The sequence below is a fragment of the Mesoplodon mirus genome (genome assembly GCF_964341445.2).
Source record: "Mesoplodon mirus genome assembly, chromosome: 3".
NCBI classification, from domain to species: domain Eukaryota; kingdom Metazoa; phylum Chordata; class Mammalia; order Artiodactyla; family Ziphiidae; genus Mesoplodon; species Mesoplodon mirus.
In genome coordinates this window covers 181,064,618-181,087,236 of record NC_138978.1, presented here as the reverse complement: position 1 = coordinate 181,087,236, position 22,619 = coordinate 181,064,618, and the positions used below count along the sequence as shown (strand labels likewise).

Genomic DNA, 22,619 nt, shown 5'->3' with positions numbered 1-22,619 from the left:
CAACGGGGTGGGCCGATGGCCTAAGCCACGCCTCCAGCCCTACCCCCGGACCCGCCCCTACACTCACCCCACTCAGGGAGTAAGCAAGGGAACCTGTTACTTGTTTTCGCTCTCTGGGGCTAAAGCTCAAGTCTCAAGAGAGCCTTGCCCGAATTTCTTGCCTGGCCTCTTATCAGTTTCTATCGATTAAGGAGGCCAAGAACAAAGGTCCCTAACGGAAGGAAAGGGGGTGAGAGGCTGGTCCTGGATGTTGGCGGGAACAGTGAAATCTCCCGGCAGCAGGGAGCTTTCTCAGGAAGGCATTTTAATGGGGAGCTAGGGTCATCCTTGGGACTTGGCCTTAGGCGTCAAGAAGCCATGCTCATATATGGAATCTTAAAAAAAAAAATAAAAATTGGTACTGATGAACCTAGTGGCAGGGCAGGAATAAAGACATAGACACGGGGGTGGGGGAGGGAGGTGGGGGGAGGGGAAGGCTGGGGCGAAGTGAGAGTAGCATCGACATAGATACACTACCAAATGTAAAATAGAGAGCTAGTGGGAAGCAGCCGCATAGCACAGGGAGATCAGGCCCGTGCTTTGCGGTGACCTAGAGGGGTGGGATAGGGAGGGTGGGAGGGAGGTTCAAGAGGGAGGGGGTATGGAGATATACAGGTATGCACATGGCTGATTCACTTTGTTGTACAACAGAAACTAACACAGCATTGTGAAGCAATTATACTCCAATAAAGATGTATTAAACAAAAGAAGAAGAAGCCACTCTCGAGTTTGTTCAGAGTGCATAAGTTTCCACGGAGCAGGTTATGGACCGAAAGTTGTGCAGTTCTCAGAGCGATCTGCCAGTAGGAGCTCCTAAACATTTAAAATCACCCATTCTGCAATCTACCATCCACTTGCACTGTTCCCTGCGCTGCAATCACGCAACAAAGTGGGCAGTACAGGGAGCGAAGGGGCAGTGGAGAGCCGGGGAGCGTGAGGGCGGGTGAGGAGTTACGCTGAGTCGCAGGGCCCCGGGAAAGGGGAGAAATAAAGCGAAAGTGACCGTTCCAGAGAGAGTAGGCAGCCAGGCCTCTGGTGTGGGGCCTCCCGAACCGCCCCCAAGGGCACCTGAGCATCCCAGTTCGCTTTCGGCTTCGCTTCTCTCGGCCACTGCCTGGTCCTTGGCACCCAGTTAGGCGTTCCCTCCCTGCGCACAGCCAGTCCTTTCGGCGCGCGGAAAGGGTGCCAGGGCCGGTACCTGGGCCAACTCTGGTTCCTCCCGCTCGCCTGCAGCCTTGAGCGCCCGCGCGCCCTCCCCACGCCAATCGCTGCCTAGTCCGCGCTCAGACCCGCGCCCGCGATCGCTGGGTCATGGGCGCAGCCGGCTCGTCCGCGCTGGCCCGCCTGGGCCTCCCCGCGCCGCAGCCCCGGCCCCGCTGGCTCGGGGTCGCCGCGCTGGGACTGGCCGCGGTGGCGCTGGGGGCCGTGGCCTGGCGCCGCGCGCGGCCCAGGCGGCGCCGGCGGCTGCAGCAGGTGGGCACCGTGGCAGAGCTCTGGATCTACCCCGTCAAATCCTGCAAGGGGGTGTCGGTGAAGGCGGCGGAGTGCACGGCCCTGGGGCTGCGCAGCGGTCACCTGCGGGACAGGTAGGGCCGGGCGCGGCCAGAGCGCAGGACCTGCTGAGGAGGGAGGGAGCGGGGCTGGGGAGCTGGGCCCTGTCCCAGGGTAGGAGAAGGGAGGTTTGCCACGTGCGTGTCCTGGGCTGCTTGTTGGATCCTCTGCCTTTGATCCTGAAGCTGGAAACGTGAAGTTCGTGTCTGGGGCAGATTTGGAAAGGTAGTGGAGGCAAGATGTTAGTGCAAGTTCCTGTGCCCGAAGACACAGTGAGGCCAAACAAACCGAAAGGTTGGAGTTTGGAGCAGAGAAAGGTTCATTGCAAGTCCATGCAAGAAGACGGGTGGCTCAGGCCCCCCAAGACCCAGAGCTCCCTGAAAGGTTTCAGCAAAGCATTTTTAAAAGCTGTGACAAAGTGATAGAGTGGCATGGACTTATATACACTACCAAATGTAACATAGATAGCCAGTGGGAAGCAGCCACATAGCACAGGGAGATCAGCTCGGGGCTTTGTGACCACCTAGAAGGGTGGGATAGGGAGGGTGGGAGGGAGGGAGACGCAAGAGGAAAGAGATATGGGAACAGATGTATATGTATAACTGATTCACTTTGTTATAAAGCAGAAACTAACACACCAATGTAAAGCAATTATACTCCAATAAAGATGTTTAAAAAAAAAAGCCAGGTGAGCGAGGGAGGTGTCACAGGGTATGTGATCAGCTCGTGCACAATTCTCCAACTGGTTGATGGTGAGGTAAGAGGACAGTGTCGCAGGGGTTAACATCACCACCTTAGGCTCCAGGAGGCCTGAGGTTTGTGCTTTTGGTCACCAAGTAGTTAACATCTTCCATTTGATGGGGAGTTGTCACATCTGTAAAACAATTGAGGAAATGTGCATCAAGTACTGTTATCTAGGTACTTCAGACGGGAGCTAAAGCAGAGGATATGGGGAAAGGGCCTGTCCTGGGAAGGCCTTGGAGAGTCCTGCTCGGTTCCAAAGCCTCTGCCCACCCCCAGCCCCACCCCAGAGGAGAGGCTCTGTAAAAGGACAGGGTCTGACTGGTTATCTCCAAGGCTCTTTCTAGTTCTAAGCTTTCTAATTCTTAGTATGAGCACAATCGTAGAAAAATAAAACGTTATTGGCACTAGTGGGTAGATGGGAGCAATGCTGAAACCAAGTCTTATTCAAGGACACTGGCTTTGGCCTTGCTGGGGCTTTTCCCTCACAGCTTCTGGGGCTGGGGAAGGTGCTTGGGAGACGCAGGCGGTGGAGGGCCTGACCCACTTTAATACAGAATGAGCAGAGCGAAGTCTTCCTTTGGGGAGAGGAGGTGGCAGGTGGACTGTGCGTATAATACTTGCCATTAAAACAAAAGTGTGGGGCTTCCCTGGTGGCGCAGTGGTTGAGAGTCTGCCTGCCGATGCAGGGGACATGGGTTCGTGCCCTGGTCCGGAAAGATCCCACATGCCGCGGAGCGGCTGGGCCCGTGAGCCATGGCCGCTGAGCCTGTGCGTCCGGAGCCTGTGCTCCGCAACAGGAGAGGCCACAACAGTGAGAGGCCCGCGTACCGCAAATAAATAAATAAATAAATAAATAAATAAATAAAATAAAAGCATTTTTCAAGCCTATTCAAGTGTGAAGGCTTAGAAAAGCCTTCTGACTGCTGGGAAGACCTCAGACAGAGTGAAGACGTAAATTCTCAGGATGCACACCCAGAGAAAATGGACTTGTGCTCCTTCCTTCCTCACGTGAAGGACTGAGGTTATTTCACAGAGATATTCAGTTCTTATCTGTGTTTCCTCTTATCATCAGAATAACTGTTGCTTTCCCCCTGCTCCTGGTCTCTACTTTGCTGTGACTCTTGCTTCCATGGAAAGAGAATATTTGTCCTTTGCTTTTCTGCTTCTGTGGGCATCTGAAAATAGGTGGAACTGTATCCACTTTCCCTTGTTTTGAACAATAAATGCTTGGGATGGGGTGGTGTGGTATGGAGACTGGGATGAGGCAGGGAAAAACAATGGAATAAACTTTTATTCAGTGGTTCATATGCAGCAGATGCTTAACTAAGTCCTTTCAACAGATGATGTACTTTAAGCCTCAGAACAATCTTGTGGGCTAGGTATTGTGTCCACTTTGCAAATAAGGTAACAGTATCAGAAAGAATGAGTATCTCCCCCAGGATCACAAGACCATTATATGCTGGAGGGATTTGAACTCAGATCTCTGAGTGCAGCACTCACGCCCCTCCTGTAAAACCAGCATGTGATTTACAAGGGCAAGGGTCGTGCCAAGGATCAGGGGTCCTCAGGCAAAGTCACTTAACCTCTCTGAGCCTCATGTTTTTTTTCATTTGCAAAAGAGGTTGAACTTGATGATCTCCAAGACCTTATCAAATCTAGATTTTATTTATTAAAGGATAATTGAAACTCGAAAGCAAGCGGGAAAGAACTCTGCTAAATGCTGTTATTCTCTCAACTTGAGAGTTCAATCACAAAACTACAAATAGTCTAGAATGCGGGAAAAGCCTGCCTTTATTTATTTCCAATTTGAATCTGTGTCTTTGGAACTGATCTAAGAAGCCAAGAGCTTCCTCTCTAAGCACTCTGTGCCTTAGATTTCTAGAGCGATTTTGCTCAAAGCCTTTAGCATATTTGTGCGAATGCTTGGCCTGAGAGCTCTGAGCTTTGAGCTCATTTCAAGTCCAGCCAGCAGAAGGCTAACACTGGCTGCTTGGTGCAGATGCTGGGAGGGCATGGCTGCCCTCCCTGACCTTGTAAAGCCTCACTCTCCTCAGCAACCATATATGACTCGCCCATTGATAAATCCAGCCCTTCATTTCTCCTGCATAGACTATTACCTCTTGGAGACATGAGTCTGCTAAGTTTATTATCCCAAGTGCCATTCCCCCCTGCCCTTACCCTCCAGCTCTCTGTGGTAGGGCTCCTGTTTTCCCCCTTTTCCAGCTCAGTCATTCCTACTTCCCAGGCCAGTTTGCCAGTTTAGAAATGAGACTTTCCAGCTCTCTTGGACTCTGCTTCCTGAGCACGGCTGTTGGTTGTTCAGGGCGTTGCTGTTCTTTTGGAGACTCTGAGCTCTGGTCTCTGCACTGCTCTTCGTGCCACATACTCATGTTTTCTTTGTAAAACGAAGGTGCTGGCTTTCAGGGTCACAGACGAGAAAAAATGGGTTGTGAAAAAATCCACACTCCAGACATATCCTTTCTTTCCGATCTGGCAGAACAGAGGTCATTATTCATTCCCTGGGCATCATTTGTGTGCAAGAGGTGAAAAATATCATCATCCCGGTTACAGGGTGAGGGGGGTGGCTGGCTGGGGTATGTTGCCAAAGGCACCTTTGCACCTTTTATTGTGATCTTCATCCTACCGCAGTGTTGGGCTGCTTGCAAGTTGCCACTTGCCCCTTCCATTGCAGGATTTAGCATAGAACCTCTAGCCACCACTTCTCCTGCTACGTCCCAGGGCTTAACCCCCAGGTGATTATACAACCGGCAGGAGCTGGGGGTGTGGCTTGAGAGCCAGAGTGCAGAGCTAAAGTTGGGAGATGGACAGCAGGTGAGAAGACTCTGCCCAGGGAGGGGGCTGACTGTCAGAAATAATGGGCCATGGCGGGGGGAGCGGGGGGCGGTGACTCCTGTCTGGACATGTGTCTGGTCATGTGCAGCTCTCAGGGTGAGCCTTGTCTCAGAGGGGGACGGGCCATGTTGGAAGTTCAAGGGCAGACTGGTGGAGTTCATCAGAACAGGGTCATCCAGGACGCTGCACCCAAGGATGAGGCTGGAAATAAGGAACGGGGCCCAGGCCCAAGGGAATAGGGCTGTAACAAAGTAGACAGGAAATCCCTGGGTCACAGAACCCACCCTCACCCTGTAGGTGAATGGGCTAGAGAACCCTGGGAACCAAAGATCCCTAGAAAGAAAAAGGTGGCCTCCTCAGAGGGTCGGAGACCTACTACTGCCCAGCATGCTCAACGCCTGGGAAGAGTAGCCACGGCAATTCCTAAAATGCCTTTGCACTCTCACCATCCCCGCCGCTGTACCCTCGCACCAACTCACATGCCAGTTAGCAGGGCTCAGGACCCAGCCCCTGTCTGCTGGCTCGGTTGCAGGGGAGGGCAGTTATCCAGAACCTGGACAGGGATAGGTCGCCTGACTGGGAGGTTCCAGAGGGCAGATTACCTGCCAGGGTCAGGAGACCCTGGCTCCCTGCGCTGTGATGATAGCGGATGTCCTCACCGGGTTATTGTGAACCTTCCATCTCGCTCCAGTCATATTTTGAAATGTCTCCCTCCTTCTGGAAGGGGCCGTCCTTTTTATCCTGCTCACATGTGGGAGGCCCCAGCGTTCAGTGGTGGCTCACTCCTCAGAGCCCGCAGAGTTCCTCACCCGCTGCACTTGCTCTGTCTAAAATAGCGATGTTGAAACTCCTTTCCCCTAGGGGTGGCACGTTTTTCTTTTTCAGTCATCCAATCATTTGTGCGGCGTCACCCCAAATACATGCTCTACTACCGATAAGAGCCTAGCCAACCTAAGCAGGTCAGCCTCCCATTCCATTCTTCACCTCACCCCGCACCCCACTATCCCCTTGGATGTGATACACAGCGTGTGAAAGCTGAGCCTGGAACGGGGGTGGAGGGAGGTGCTCTCTAGAAGGTGAATGGCGTTCCTATCTAACACATGATTTGCATGAATTTTTTCCTTCTCCAGCTTTACTGAGATATAATTGCATATAACATTGTGTGAGTTTCAGGTGTGCAATGTGATGATTTGATGCACATATATATTGTGAAATGACTCCCATGATAAATTTAGTGATCACATCCTTCACCTCTCGTAATTTCCGCTTTGTTGTTGTCGTTGTTATGGTGAGAGCATTTGAGACTTTTCTCTCTTAGCAACTTGCAAGTAGACCATACAGCAGCGGTTCCCAACCTTTTTGGCACCAGGGACCGGTTTCGTGGAAGACAGTTTTTCCACTGACGGGGGTTGGGGCGGGGGGGATGGTTCGGGCGGTAATGCGGTCGATGGGGAGCGACGAGGAGCAGCAGGTGAAGCTTCACTCACTCGCCTGCCACTCACATCCTGCTGTGCGGCCTGGTTCCCAACAGGCCACAGACTGGTACCAGTCCACGGCCCGGGGGTTGAGGACCCCTGCCGTACAGTATTATTAACTATAGTTGCCATAATGTACATTACGTCTCCAGAACTTTTTCCTCTTAGAACTTCTTTTTCCTCTTTGACCACCTTCACCCATTTCCTCCACCCCCAACACCTGGGAACCACCAATCTACTCTCTGTTTCTAGCAGTTCCCCCCTTTTTATATTTCACTTACAAGTGAGATCATACAGTATTTGTCTTTCTCTGTCTGACTTATTTCTCTTATTGTAACACCCTCAAGTTTCATCTGTGTTGTCACAAAAATTCAGGATTTCCTTCTTTTTTATGGTTGAATGATATTCCATTGTAGAGATATATTTTCTTTTTTTAAAATGGAGGTAATATTGGCTTATAACATTATATAAGTTTTTATGTGTGTATGAAGAAGAAAGGCTGTTTAGGGTTTTCCTGATCAGGGTCCACATGCCCCAGCAATTTAAACCCAGCAGAGGCTGGATTGCATCTGCTGGAGTCACAAACATTCAAGACCTTTGTCTAGAGTTTCAGTCTGCTTGGGCCATTAGTTGGTCAACCCCATCTTGTTCCACAGCAAAAAGACCTGGAAGACATTCTGCTTCAACCAGAGACAGGCTCAGGGAAGTCTCTGACCAAAGCAAAGACCCAAAGTAAGCAAAGTAGTTGCCCCAGCAGTTGAGAAGGTCCCTACACCAGCCTCATCAGAAGGATTTTCAGGACTGGGGATTTTCATACATTGGCCAGATGTTCTTTTCCAGGGCTGTTTGTACCAAACAGCCAAAGACTTTTGGACCCCCAAAATTTGGCTAGACCTGGCTACTGTCTGGAAAAAATTGTTGGGTCCTGACTTGGGGCAGAGGGAGGGTTTTGATGAAATAGAAAGCTAGAGGGAAGCTATGGAGAGGGTGGTAGAAGATTTTCTGAGTGTGCCCTTGTTTGTTTCTTGGCAGGTTTTGGCTGGTGATTAAGGAAGATGGACACATGGTGACTGCCCGGCAGGAACCTCGCCTCGTGCTGGTCTCCACTACCTATGAGGATGATTGCCTTATTCTCAGAGCACCAGGGATGGACCAGCTGGTTTTGCCAACCAAGCTACATTCTTCAAACAAGATCCATGACTGCAGGTGCTCTGCTTGGGGGCCTCTGGGGATCTGTGACAACTGATTTCCCTTTAGGCTCCACCCTGTACTCTGCCTTGCTACACTTTGCATGCTAGATGTTGAGACTGGTAAAGGAAATATTTAAGAGAAGTCTAGTCTATGTTGGGATCAAGCCAGTGGTCAGGTATGAGTGGGTGAAGCAGAATATTGCATTAAGGATGTTTAGATTTGTTTTCATCAGGTATGGCAAGACATGCAGATATAGAAATGACTGTCATGAAGAAAGAAGTTTTTTATATTCACAGATCCCTAGAAACAGGAGGCTCATACCATGCAGGGCCACATGGGGAAATACCAGGTCGGTCAGGAGGCAGAGAGGGCAGGGGAAAAGGTGAGCACGAGTCTTTATTCTGGTTTCTACAGGCTCTGGGAAAATTGGCTCTGGGGCAGATGGGCTGTCCCTAGTTTTCTGGTACCTGGTCCTGGGTGATTAGAGCAGGGGACAGTGCCAGAGTATAAAAGCACAATGGACAAGGGGTGAGGGCTCTGAATTAGCTGGTTTGCCTATGAAAGCCTACTGTTTTACTATCTCTAGGAATTGACTAGCACTGGGAGGGGTAGTTCCTTCAGCATCACCAAGTCCCAAGATGTCAAAACATCAAAAATATAAAAAGTAAAAAATCATGATTAATATAAATATAGAGAGGATACAAAGGGCCAATCTTTAGGGTTTGTCTCCTTTTATTCAAGTAGGATGGACTTCTATTCAGAATTGCCAGGCAAGCAAGGGCATTAGTGGAGATGTTACCACCTGTAGCTCCTGATTGGAGATTGTGTTCCATCTGATTGGAATTGTATTGAATTGAACTTGAGGCTCAATTAGAGAAAATTGAAATGAATTTATTTATTTATTTATTTATTTCAACTGTGCCTGATTCATCTTAGGCACTTAAATAAATGTTGGTGCTTACATAGTTAATATCATCTTTGTTGCATAGAGCCTCCCTATCCATGAATGTGTTATCTTTCCCCACTTATTTATATCTGTTTTTTCCCCATTTATTTATTTATTTATTTATTTATTTATTTATTTGGCTGCATTGGGTCTTCGTTGCTGCGCACGGGCTTTCTCTAGTTGTGGCAAGCAGGGGCTACTCTTTGTTGCGGTGTGTGAGCTTCTCATTGTGGTGGCTTCTCTTGTTGCGGAGCATGGCCTCTGGGTGTGCAGGCTTCAGTAGTTGAGGCGTGCACGTTCAGTAGTTGTGGCTCATGGGCTCTAGAGCACAGACTCAGTATTTGTGGTTCATGGGTTTAGTTGCTCCATGGCATGTGGGATCTTCCCAGACCAGGGACCGAACCCGTGTCCCCACATTTGCAGTTGGATTCTTATCCACGGCGCCACCAGCGATGTCTCTATTTATATCTTTTTTTTTTTAATGACTAATTTACTGAATTGTAGGCTTTTTGTTTCTCTTTTTTTTTTCATGCTTTTTATTGAAACCGTTTTCAACTTGTTAGGAAGAAACATCTTAGTGTCAGATAGAAGTGGCTCACCTAATTGCAAGTTTTTACCTTAAACTGTTTCAGACAGGAACTTTTAAATTTATTAAATTTATTTATTTTGGCTGTGTTGGGTCTTCGTTGCTGTGCATGGGCTTTTTCTAGTTGCAGCGAGTGGGGGTTACTCTTTGTTGCGATGTGCGGGCTGCTCATTGTGGTAGCTTCTCTTGTTGCAGAGCATGGGCTCTGGATGTGCGGGCTTTAGTAGTTGTAGCATGCAGGTTAAGTAATTGGGGCTTGCGTGCTCTAGAGCACAGGCTCAGTATTTGTGGTACATGGGCTTAGTTGCTCCACGGCATGTGGGATCTTCCCAGACCAGGGAATGAACCCGTGTCCCCTGCATTGGCAGGTGGATTCTTAACCACTGCACCACCAGGGAAGCCCCTACCCACTTATTTATATCTTATTTTACTTCTTTAAAAAGTTTTATACCCAATCAAAAAATGGGCAGAGACCTAAATAGACATTTCTCCAAAGAAAACATACAGATGGCCAAGAGGCACATGAAAAGCTGCTCAACATCACTAATTATTAGAGAAATGCAGATCAAAACTACAATGAAGTATCACCTCACATGGGTTGGAATGAGCATCATCGAAAAATCTACAGACAACAAATGCTGGAGAGGGTGCGGAGAAAAGTGCAAATTCTTCTTGCACTATTGGTGGGAATGTAAATTGATATAGCCACTATGGAGAACAGTATGGAGGTTCCTTAAAAAACTAAAAATAGAATTACCATATGACCCAGCAACCCCACTACTGGGCATATACCCAGAGAAAACCAAAATTCAAAAAGATGCATGCACCCCAATCTTCATTGCAGCACTATTTACAATAGCCAGGTCATGGAAGCAACCTAAATGCCCATCTACAGACGAATGGATAAAGAAGATGTGGTACATATATACAGTGGAATATTACTCAGCCATAAAAAGGAATGAAATTGGGTCATTTGTAGAGATGTGGATGGACCTAGAGAGTGTCATACAGAGTGAAGTAAGTCAGAAAGAGGAAAACAAATATCGAATATTAATGCATATATGTGGAATCTAGAAATATGGTACCCATGAACCGGTTTGCAAGACAGAAATGGAGACACAGATGTAGAGAACAAACGTATGGACATCAAGGGGGAAAGTGGGGCGGGCTAGGGTGGTGGTGGGATGAATTGGGCGATTGGGATTGACATATATACACTAATATGTATAAAATAGATAACTAATAAGAACCTGCTGTATAAAAAAATAAAATAAAATTCAAAAATTAAAAATTTTTAAATAATTTTCTCTATAATAGAATTGTACATCTTTTGTTAGATTTAGTCCTAGACATCTTAACTTTTGTTTCTATTTTAGATGACAATTAAAAAAAATTTTTCTGTTTAACTTTGGTAGTATTTATTCTTTGATCATTGGTGGAAATTTCCAGTAAAACTGCCTGGATCTTTATAAAAATCCATTCAAGCTTTTATGTCTTCTTAAGTATTTTTAGTAAGTTATTTTGCTTTATGAATTAGTAGATTACTAACTAATGCTAGTTCTATTGTACTCACACATGGAGATTCAGTTATTTTCTATGGGGTGTTGATGATGGAACATTTTGTATCAGAATGTGGAAGAAAGTAGACTTTGCATAAAATTCTGAGAGAACTTTTTTTTCTTTTTTGGCCACATCGCATGGCTTATGACATCTTAGTTCCCTGATCAGGGATCGAACCTGGGCCCACGACAGTGAAAGTGCTGAGTCCTAACCACTGGACTGCTAGGGAATTCCCACATTCTGAGAGAATTGAAGAAGGTGGAATGGCAGAGGGATAGAGTCTGCTGCAGGGGTGGGAGGGAGGAAGGATTAGGGGAGGGATAAGTTTCAGGAGTGGGAGGGGGCACTGGATAATCAGTTTTCCCTTGCCCCACTGGGTGCTTTCTACTTTTCAAAGTGCCCACACTAAGCTTATCTGAGTGGATGGAAGCTGAAGGTAGAAATGTATGCACTTATACATGAGGGCTGCGGTGAAGGGGTTGAGAGAAGTGCTCAGTGCAGGAACAGATACTTAAGGAGCTGATGAACGGTGGAATCAGATCTGTGTGAAACAATAGACTGGTTGGTTGAGGAGAGTTTTAGGGGAAAAGCTGAAGGCTCTGAGAGCGAGGACCATGAGACGGCAGGGGGACTGAGGCCAAACAGCAGCTCCAAGAAGGGGGTTTAGAGAGAAGGAAAAGGCTAAGAAACATCAGAAGAACAGCACGGAGATTTGACAGTAGGTGGGCTAGGTTGTCAGAGAATGAGGCATGTGTAGCAGTCAGACCAGGACTGTGGTCCTCGGGGAGCACAGGGTTGACTCCTGAGCCGCTCATAGTCCACCTTGGATTCCCTCACATACATCACCCCAGGAGCCTTCAAGCTGGGAGAAGCACTCACACAGAGAGGTGCAAACACTTCCTGTGGTACCGGAGGGCGGGTAAGGGAATCAATTTCCAGATCCTCAAATCCCATATGTTCTCCCTCCAGCAGTGATCTTAGCTGCAGGGGGCAAGTTCTCCTCTCCACCTCCCCTTTGTACAGATGAAAGGCTTGCACACCCCATGTCTTAGTAGGGAGCACTGCTCTGGGAGGGGAAAACCTATGGGGCCCAAACAATAAAATATACTGGTGTTGATAAAGGAGAATGTCTCCAGTGATGGGGTAAAGTCATTCTACAAGACAGTGGTTCAAAGTCTTTGTCTTACGCTAAAATTAAGGAGCCTCTAATCAAACTTGCTGATAAAGTATTAAAAAACACTTTTTGATGAATGACTATTAAGTGCCAAAGATCACAGAAGGGTTCAAAGGATGAGTGAAATTATTATAACTCAACTTCTTCCATTCCATCTATTAACATAGTGGATCCTTAGAGTTCTCATTATAAGGAAAAAAAACTTTAAAAAAATATGAGATGATGACTGCTAACTAAACTTGTAATCATTTCACAATATATGTAAGTCAAGTCATTATGCTTTACCCCCTAAACTTATGTATGTCAATTATGTCTCAATAAAACTGGGAAAAAAGTTAAAAATAATTTTTAAAATGTGGACCATAAAAGAAGCCCTTAATCATTTATTTTAAAAAATAGATTGTTTTTAAAAATAGATATCAAACTAGCCTGGCATTTGGATTCCATTGCATGCTTTTAAAAGCATAATTTTATTTTATTTAATATAATTTATATATATTTATAATATTAAGACATAATATACAAATTATGATATAATTTTATTTTAAATGTTAATATTTATAATTCAATGGAAATTTAATCTTTCATAAGAAATTAAACTTATAAAAAACATGGACAGACCTAGAGAATATCATACTAAGTGAAGTAAGACAGAGAAAGACAAATGTTATATGCTAACATGTATGTGTGAAATCTAAAAAATAATACAAAGGAACCTATAGACAAAACAGAAACAGATTCACAGACATAGAAAACAAACATTGTTACCAAAGGGGAAAGTGTGGGGGAGAGGGAAAAATTAGGAGCGTGGGATTAATAGATACAAACTACGGTACATAAAATCGATAAGCAACAAGGATTTACTGTACAGCACAGGGAACTATATTCAATATCTTGTATAGGGACTTCCCTGGTGGTCCAGTGGTAAAGAATCCACCTTACAATGCAGGGGACTCGGGTTCGATCCCCGGTCAGGGAACTAAGATCCCACAAGCCACAGGGCAACTAAGCCCACGTGCCACAACTACTGAGCTCACGCGTGCTGGAGCCTGCGCGCCACCACTAGAGAAGAGAAAACCCGCGCGCCACAACTAGAGAGGAGCCTGCGCACCACAACGCAACTAAGACCCGACGCAGCCAAAAATTTAAAAATTACTTAAATAAATAAATAATAAATAAATCTTAAAAAAATTTTTTGTATAAACTATAATGGAAAATAATCTGAAAAATATATATAAAATGGAATCACTTGCTGTACATCTGAAACTAACACAATATTATCAATCAACTATATTTCAACTTAAAAAAAAGAAAAAAACCTGAACCAGAATCTGCATTTCAACGAGATCTGTGTGAGTTACAAGCCTATTAGGGTTTGACAAGCTCTTCCCTGCTCCCTCCCCCTCTGTTTCTGCCCAGCTTTGGCCCACAGACCACTTACTGGTCTTCTGGGAGAGTCAGGTCCCAGCAGCACAGCTGTTCCCTCTTGACCCCATCCCTCAGGGTGTTGATGAAGAAAGTAACCCCACTGCTCTCTGTGACCCTTCCAGGGTGTTTGGTCTTGACATCCAGGGCAGGGACTGTGGTGATGAGGCTGCTCTGTGGTTCACCAACTTCTTGAAAACAGAAGCTTTCAGGCTGGTTCAGTTTGAAAAGAACATGAAGGGAAGACCATCAAGCAAAATTTTCCCTTCTGTTGGCCAGAATTACCAGGTGAGCTTGCAGAGAGCTGCCCTTTACTTCTGGCTTCCTTCTGGGCCCACAGAGAGCCCCTCTTGGGGCCTCAGTTAGGAAAGGGTAGTGATGGTCCAGGGGAGTGGTACTGAGGGTGCTCCCTCGGCAGGTATCAGGGATGGAGAGGGAAGTGGCTGAGAGCCTGGTGGACTCTCCAGGATGCGCAGAGGATGGAGTATGGGAGGAACTGTGCGGGGAGAAGCCAGGGGTGACTCCCGGGGAGATGGGGACTCAGGAGAGGATGGGCTGGGAGGCAACAGTGAAGTTTGATTGGGACAAAATTCAGGTTTCCTAAAAGCACAGAAGCAGACTTTCTGCTTCTGTGAAGTCCTCCCTTCACAGCCAGTGGGGTGTGGTTGTTTCCGGGGCTGAGAAGTCACCTCCTCCTCCTGTGTCAGCTACAGCCCCCAAACCAAAGCCTTTCATTCTGCAGTGAGATGAGGTTCAAAATGCACCTCGGGGAGTCTCTCCTCATGATCCCTGAACGAAAAGCTCCTTGAATGCAGGGGGTTTTATCTGCTGTGTTCACTGCTATTTCCCCACCTAGAACAGTGCCTAATATACAGTGGGTGCTTAATAAATGCATGTGAGTGAATGGTGCTGCTGAAGGAAATCCTGGCTAGAGTATAGCTGATTGGCAGGAGGCCCTTGCCCTGTCCGGTGGTGTTGAGGATGTGGCAAGGGGCTCACTGCTGGGCGCCTGAGGGAAGAAAAAGAGATGTGGCTGGAGGGAAACCCTGGACCTGAGCCTGGCTGCTGCCTTCAGTGTGTGGATGGGGAGCCCCACCTGCGTCCAGGGTGGACAGGAACCCTGACTTGGCCGTTTCCAAGCCCTCAGTGTCACCTATCCTTCCTGAAGACCACTTTCCCCTTCTGCACTCAGGTAGTTTTGCTTCTGGATTTTGCTTAGTTGTGCAGTTGGTCTGAGCCATCCCATGGGCAGCGAGGCATGATCATGCTGTGTCCTTGGCACAGGTGGCCTACCCGGACTGCAGCCCCCTCATGATCCTCTCAGAAGCCTCCCTGGCAGATCTGAATACCAGGCTGGAGAAGAAAGTGAAAATCGACAATTTCAGGCCAAATATCGTGGTGGCAGGCAACAATGCTTTTGAGGAGGTAAGCGGCTTGCTGCTTTTATGCTTGATGCCCAGATGTGCTCCTTAGGCAGTGCCAAGTCAGGCCCTCTGAGGTTGGCAGCTGGGGAGGCTCTCCTCCTCCAAGGCTCACCTTTGCCTTGTGTGGAGTTGTTCACTTATTACTGCTGCCATCACCTCGCTGGCCTCAGGGGGCTGCTGTTCACTCTCTTCAGTGCTCAGGCCCCAAAGCAAGCAAAGGCAACTCCAAATTGTAGCAAGTCTGGGACAAGGCTAGACTGTCTAATCATAGCTCAGGGTAACTAATGGGAAAAAAAAAAAAAAAGATGAAGAGAACAGCCATCTCTCCCTTTCCTGTAACATCCAGGGGTGCTCAAAGATTTAAGACTTCTGGAAGCCCCAGACCCCAAAGTGGAGCCCCAGGAGGATATAGGAGATCTGCCTGTGAACCAGGATCTGGGGACATTCCATGCTTGGCCTGAGGTCTCTCCCAGAGGACCCATATACTCCCCTATGTAGTTGAAACTAGAAATTTCCACCCTCCAAAGACTCAGCCCCTTGTAGCCGTAAAAGGACAGCCACATCAGAACCCAGTTGTAACCTGCGATCTGTACAAAAAATACATATAGCCGAGTGTTGCTCTGTAATAAGAAGGACCAGGAATCATATTAAACATTGGGAGTCAGCTCAACTTTGTTAGCACTGGAAATAACAACAACAAATACCATTTGCTGGGTGTTTACTGGGTGTCAGGCACAGAACCAATGAATGGCTTCATGCAAATTACTTAATTCGATCCATAGGATCAAAGCCTACAGTCTGTGAAGTCTGTACTATTTTCTCCTTTTTAATAAGGAAACAGAAGCTTGCAGGTGTTACACAACTTGTTAGGCGTGGAAGTGGTGGCTTTGGATGAGAGCTCAAGACTTGCAACTCCAGCTTCTGAGGAGCAGAGGTCATGGTTCCAGTCTAGAGATTCCAAGTAGTTAACTCTGAGGGGAGAGGCTCTTGAATACCTTATCAATTCTTCGCTCGCTTGGGTGACCACACTTTTTGTGTGTGAGTAAAATGTGCCCCTATTTGCTGGTAAAGTTTGCCTTTTAGGGTAAACCTTTGCATGGAAGCTAGTATAAATCCGTGCACATGGAGGTACTTCATATTACTTGATAATGAAAAAAATAGCAATGTATACAGAAGCTGTCTACTTGTTGATATTATCCTGTTGTTTGTTATCTAATTTCTTTAATTCCTCTCTACATTTTTTTTTTTTTGGCGGTACGCGGGCCTCTCACTGCTGTGGCCTCTCCCGTTGCGGAGCACAGGCTCCGGACGCGCAGGCTCAGCGGCCATGGCTCACGGGCCCAGCCGCTCAGCGGCATGTGGGATCTTCCCGGACCGGGGCACGAACCCGCGTCCCCTGCATCGGCAGGAGGGCTCTCAACCACTGCGCCACCAGGGAAGCCCCTGCTCCACATTAAAAAAAAATGTTTTCTAATTGATCATCTCTCATGGGCCGGGCGCTGTGGTCCATAATAAGAGCCCTGGATACAGAGATAAAAAGATACAGATCCTGCCCTTCAGAATTTCCCAACAGGAGAAGAATGGCCAGGAGGCAATGACAGCCCAGCGTGAGGAGTACTTTAAAGCACATGCTTAGCAGGTGCCAAGGATGCTTAGAAGTAGGGATGCCTAAATCTGCCTGGAGAAGGGGGGTGTGGGGTCAGAGAGGGGTCAAATCAAGCTACCCAGAAGCCATGCTGCGTAGCTGTGTGTGCTGACGAGGGGGAGTGAGGGTCATGGTGGGTAAAGGAGGCCACCAGTTGGGAGGCCTAAAAGCACGACAGGCCATTACATTAAGGGTGCCTGGGAGCATTTCAGAATCATAGGGACACTGGGGTAAAGGAGAAGCCGCAGAAGGAGGGTGGACCTGGAGCTGCCTGAAGGCCAGAACGCCGAGGAGTTTGCACTTTATACTGTGCTCATAATTTTGAATGAGGAACTAATTATTGTTTGCATTCATCCAAGAAATATTGCCGAATTGCATGGTATTATGATTTGCATGATGTGACTCTGGCCACTCCCTAGAAAGTGCATGGAAAGTTAGGGAAACTGAGGCAGAAATATCATGCCATGTTTCATCCCCAGAGGGAGATTAGCAGGACTTACCTGAAACCTGCATCAGAATCGTGATATGCCTGTGACTGTGTCAGCAGCACCATCCTAGGTGAATCTTGTGCAAACAGTGCCCGAGGAAGCATTGATTTAGGAGAGGTGAGGGGGCAAGTGTTACGGAGGGGGTGGGAGAAAAAGGGGCGCTGACATTCTCAGACCATCAGCTCCTTGAGAGAAGAGACTTGATTTCTCCCCAGGAATAATCTAGATTTGGTGTGACCTGAAGTGGATAAAATTTGAGGGTGCTCTTTAAGAAAAGAAAATATCAAAACCAAAATTAAGTGCAGGGTCTCGAATCGGTCTGGGGCTTGAGGCTCAAGCCTCATTAGCGAAATTCCCAGTAAACCCACCTATTTCTCCCCTGTTCTCTTTTCCCACGCTGATAAACAGAGGGTACAGAAGTATGGAGTCATTAGACACTTGTTAAACACCGAATGAAATTAGACTCAGTGTTAATAATGCAAGTTACTAAAGACTGATTAGAAATTAGTCCAGGAAGCAAAAATTCTTGCACAGGACTCCTGTAACTGGCCCATTCTTTTCTGAGAAACTTCCTTTTAGGGAATACAATTTTTCTTGATTTGTCTCCACTGAAGATAATAATTTTAGTTTAAGATCTTGAACCAGAGGAATAAGAAGAAAAGATAATCCCATTCCCGGCTAAAGAATTTTTGCTCTTCTGTAACTTGTCAACTAAGAATTTTTGCTCACGTCTAACTTGTTAAACTGAACCTAAAGCTGATGTAAACCTAACCGTATTCTCTTAGGCAATTTGAGTGGGTGGAGTCTTTTTTTTTTTAATGTTAAGTGACCTTGTGCTCCCAAGTCCGTTTGTTGTTTTAGTCCCGCATTGTGATGGATGGGCTTACAGAAATAGTACATAAGATAGGCTACTCTTATTTGAATAGAAGAGTCCTCTGGAAATGCACATTAAAAAATCTTTACTATAAAATGACGCTAATGTTGCTGATTTATTCTCCCTTAACTTAAGGAGACAAAGAGTTAAGGGCCTGATGAGTTAACCTGTCTACCTGGCATCATCACACAACTATAACCCTTCCAATCAGTGGGACTCTGTTAAATATTAATGTAAAATGATAATGCAGATAAATATTTCATAGACCATTTAATAATAAAAAATATAGCAAACCTAAGCATGGTACAGAAATTCAGGCCATTATCTATTGCAGAATCATAGAGTGATAAGAGGATTCATTGTGCAACATTTACTCTTTGTGACCCAAAGCACTTTGTACTTTTACCATGTAACTCAGAATATCAAACAGACTTTAAAAAGCGGTTTCCTTTGGTCTAGTGTAAGTGTGTTTGAATTCTGGGAACGTAGAGCAATCAAGTTTGAAAGTAATAAAATTGATCAATGCTTCTTATCTTTAGTTGACCATTTCCCATATACAGCCTGCCCTCACACGTGTAGCCTCCCCCATGATCAACATCACTCACTAGAGAGATACATTTTTTTTTTTTTTTTTTTTTTACCAAGGATGGACCTATACTGACATCATAATCACCCAAAGTCCATAGTTGACCTTAGGGTTTACTCTCGGTGTTGTACGCATGTGGTGGACTGCAGGGGCTCCCCTCATCCCTTTATGGCGTGCCTTTCAAGTAAGGGGTCCCGTTTTCATCTGGGGAGCTTTTCTGACATCCCCACTTTGATAGGAGCCTCAAGCAAGGACCTCAGGTGAATTAGTCCTGATTTAGAAAAGCTAACATGATGAGCACATGGGAGACAGGAGTCCTGGGTGGAGGGGGCAGTAATACAGTCACATTCCTGGAGAATTTGCCAATGAAGTTAGTGCCTTTACTTAAGGAGATCTCCTTATACGTTTGCTTTTTTTGTTTCCATCTCAGTAACTCAAAATATTTGCCACAGAGACTTTTAGGGGCTGAGAAAGAGAGAAGAGAAGCATGTGAAGCCAAACCCTAGAGAACTTCAGCCCCTCTCATATCAAGGACAAATTGGAGGACGCTTCTTTGGGCTTCTTTCTGTACAGCCTCACAGAGCCCTTTCCATCACTGCCTCCACGCAGTACATGCACCACCCCTGAAAGCCCGCGGCAGGAAGACAAGTGGACTTAGAGTGGGAGGGAATGCGTAGAGATCAGGTTGGGCTGTGGTTCCCACACTGGAACAATCCCCATCCCGGGTTCCAGTTGCAGTCTGGGCAGAGGAGCTTTTTAAAGCCCCCTGGTGACTCTGGCTTGAGCTAGGGCAGAGACCCTCTGGCCTGAGGTTTTCCTTGGGAGCAAGGTGATAATCAGATATGTCTGACTCCTGGCTGGAGACCAGGAGGGCCGCGTGGTCCTTCTGTCTCTGTGAGCTTGACCTTAACCCCCTTGAGCATCATTTTCTGATCTTAAAGTGGGCAAGTTTTACTAAAGGATTTTAAAGGTTCTTTGCAGCCCTAGAGCTGTACAATTCCTGTTGCCTTTTTCTTCTCTCTGTTAATGTGAGTGTGTGTGTGTGTGTGTGTGTGTGTGTGTGTGTGTGTGTGTGTGGTCAAAAAGGCACTTTATCACAAAGGTCTCTCAGACCCCCTCCCTGACATGACCTCTTTTGTTGGCTTTTTTTATTGAAGTATAATTGATTTACAATGTTGTGTTAGTTTCTGGTGTACAGCAAAGTGATTCAGTTATACACATATATATGTATATATATATTCTTTTTATGTTCTTTTCCATTATAGTTTATTATAAGATATTGAATATAGTCCCCTGTGCTCTACAGTAGGACCTGTTGTTTATCTATTTTATACATAGTGGTGTGAATCTGTTAATCCCAAATTCCTAATTTATCCCTCCCTCCCTTTCCCCTTTGGTAATCATAAGTTTGTTTTCTATGTCTGTGAGTTTATTTCTGTTTTGTAAATAAGTCCATTTGTATCATATTTTAGATTCCACATTTAAGTGATATCGTATGATATTTGTCTTTCTCTGTCTGACTTACTTCACTTAAGCATGATAATCTCCAGGTCCATTCATGTTGTTGCAGATGGCATTATTTCACTTGTTTTCATGGCTGAGTAATATTCCATTGCATATATGTATCACATCTTCTTTATCCATTCATCTGTCAATGGACACTTAGGTTGTTTCCTTGTCTTGGCTACTGTGAATAGTGCTGCTCTGAACATTGGGGTACATGTATCTTTTCTAATTAGAGTTTTTCTGGATATATGTTAGCTGGCTTTTTTTAAAACAAACACTAATGTTGCACATGCTATATTCCAACTTTTAAAAAAAAGTAAGTTAACAAACACATTTTAATCTTCCTAACAATTGCATGAGGTCTATTTCTCAAGACATGCCTCACTGTGCTTTTTCTCATTTATCCTTGTTCCTGAATGCACAAGCCCTTGAGTATGTAAGATCTTATTGAACTGAATTCAACAAGGGGCAGGGATTTGACCATTGAATTTTGTTCATCATATCCTACCCACCTCTCAGTATGTTATTTTTCAGATCAAGGAGGAAATAAAAGCCTTCGATGACAATAGTACATGGGTATTCCCTTTGAGCAGGTGTGATCGCACAGAAATACACATTTGAACATCACGAGTAAGGTGTGGCCATATGCTTTACAAAACAACCCTAGAGATGAGCCCATCGAATAACAGATGTTGAAGCAGAGAAGGTATTGTAGAGGCGGGTAGGAGTCATCGGATGGACCCCCCCCCATACACCCAACCCTTTCCCTCCATGTCCTCCAGAAGGCTGTGATTCACACACCTGGACCCAGATGCTGAATAACAACCCAGGCTGCTGCCTTTGGGAATCGGGGATGGTGGCTGCCTCTCCCAGAGTCTGCTATTGGTGGGTGTGGGACCTCCAGCATCTCAGTCAGAAGCTGAACCCCAAGGGGAGACTAGGATCTCTTACTGTCCATGAAGCAGTGGAATCCTCAGGGCTCTAACCTCCCTGAGAGGAGCCTGGTGTGTGGATGGGACACGAGCAGCCACATCAGCCCCGCAAAGTATCCCTCCATGAATACACATCAGAGAGAGAGAAAGAGCCACATCCCAAGGTCTCTTATTTCCTTTTTTGTAGCCTGTTACTGGTGTTCTGAAAATAGGTGACCCCTCCAGGGAACAGAAGCTAGCTTTGCTGGCTTTATCCAGCTTTGGGAAGTCCTTCCCTTCTGCCTGGATTTTCCAAGTCCAAGTGCCTCCAAAGAGCAAATTCCTCCTGGCACATTTATTATGCATTTAGGTTAACAGAAATGTATCTCCCGTAATTCTGTAGGATGTGAGGATGAAGTGATTTACTTCTTTGCACAGGGTTGCTCAAACACGGGGTCAGGAGAAAGCCTTGAGGGCATCTGGAACCAGGGCTGCAGAGAAGTAGAAAACGTCTTAATGATTTCATTCAAGAATCTTTTTAAGATACAGTTAATTTTTTTCTGATTTAAAACTAATTTTTTAAAGTACCACATCCTCTGTATACAGTTAGAAAAATACAGAAAAATTTAAAGGAATAAAAATCCCTCACCCTCCTACTGTCAAAAAGTAGCCAGCAATAACATTTTATTGTGTTTCCAATATTGTTTGTATGATATTGTATAGATAACTTTGAATTCCACCATTTTCACTTAATGGTATATGGCAAACACATCTCTATCTTTCCAAATTCCTCATCAGCATAGTTTTCATAGTTCCATATTAGTTCTTCACAGAACTATGCAATAACTTATTTAGCCATTCCTGTATAATCAGGCATTTAGGCTATTTTCCATTTCCCCTTATATAAATAATGAACAGCTCTGTAAAACAGTCTTTGTCTACATTTCTAAATTTACTCTTCAGAAATGCTGAATCAGCACTTTAAAGGCGCTCCAGATACATTGCCAAATTGCTTTGCAGAAACCCTGCACCGATCTATATTCCCACAAGCTCAGTGGAAGTATGCCCTTTTTCTTGTACTCCTGCCAGCATCGATGTCTATAATCTTTACTTTATCTGGTAAGTGAATCTTTATCTGGTAAGTGAAAAGTCACGTCTCATGTAAGTTGGTAATTCTCAGTGTATGGCATCCAGTGTTAGTCAGTCTGTGAAGGAAGTTTGACCACAAGGTAGAGTTTTACTTCGGCTAAGGAAACATTTCCTGCAAGTTCATATCATAACCAAGATTCTGGAACATTCCTGTTGGCAACAAACATTTATTGAGGGCTTCCTGGGTGTTAACCTCTGAGATGGATGCTAAGATTACCAAAGTGACCTCACTGTGTCTGCCTGCAAGGGTCTCAGGATGAAGCAGGGTGTAGGGCTCAGTAGGAGAAGGTTGTGGTACTGGGCACATAACCATGTTATATTTCTCTGGAGTGCAGAGAAAGGAGCACGCAGTGCAAGGTATGTGTGTGTACAGGGATCTCGTTGTAGGAAGAATGCCATGGGGTTTCTTTATAGGGAGATTCAAACAGGACATTAAAGAATATCATTTTGCTTGTGTACCTTAAAAATAGAGAAACAGATTTTAGGTTGAGA

General features: G+C 45.8%; 1 protein-coding gene across 1 annotated transcript in view; it reads left to right on the top strand.

Annotated features, from left to right (window-relative positions):
• Positions 1 to 1,350: 1,350 nt before the first annotated feature.
• Positions 1,351 to 22,619, top strand: part of MTARC2 (mitochondrial amidoxime reducing component 2) — a gene marked incomplete at its 5' end in the record, with an annotated part of 30,270 nt that continues 9,001 nt past the window's right edge. Inside the window, 4 exons of the mRNA XM_082615160.1 lie at positions 1,351 to 1,625; positions 7,695 to 7,868; positions 13,670 to 13,832; positions 14,829 to 14,969. Of these exons, the coding sequence (XP_082471286.1) occupies positions 1,351 to 1,625; positions 7,695 to 7,868; positions 13,670 to 13,832; positions 14,829 to 14,969 (753 nt within the window). The remainder of the gene's footprint in view (positions 1,626 to 7,694; positions 7,869 to 13,669; positions 13,833 to 14,828; positions 14,970 to 22,619) is intronic.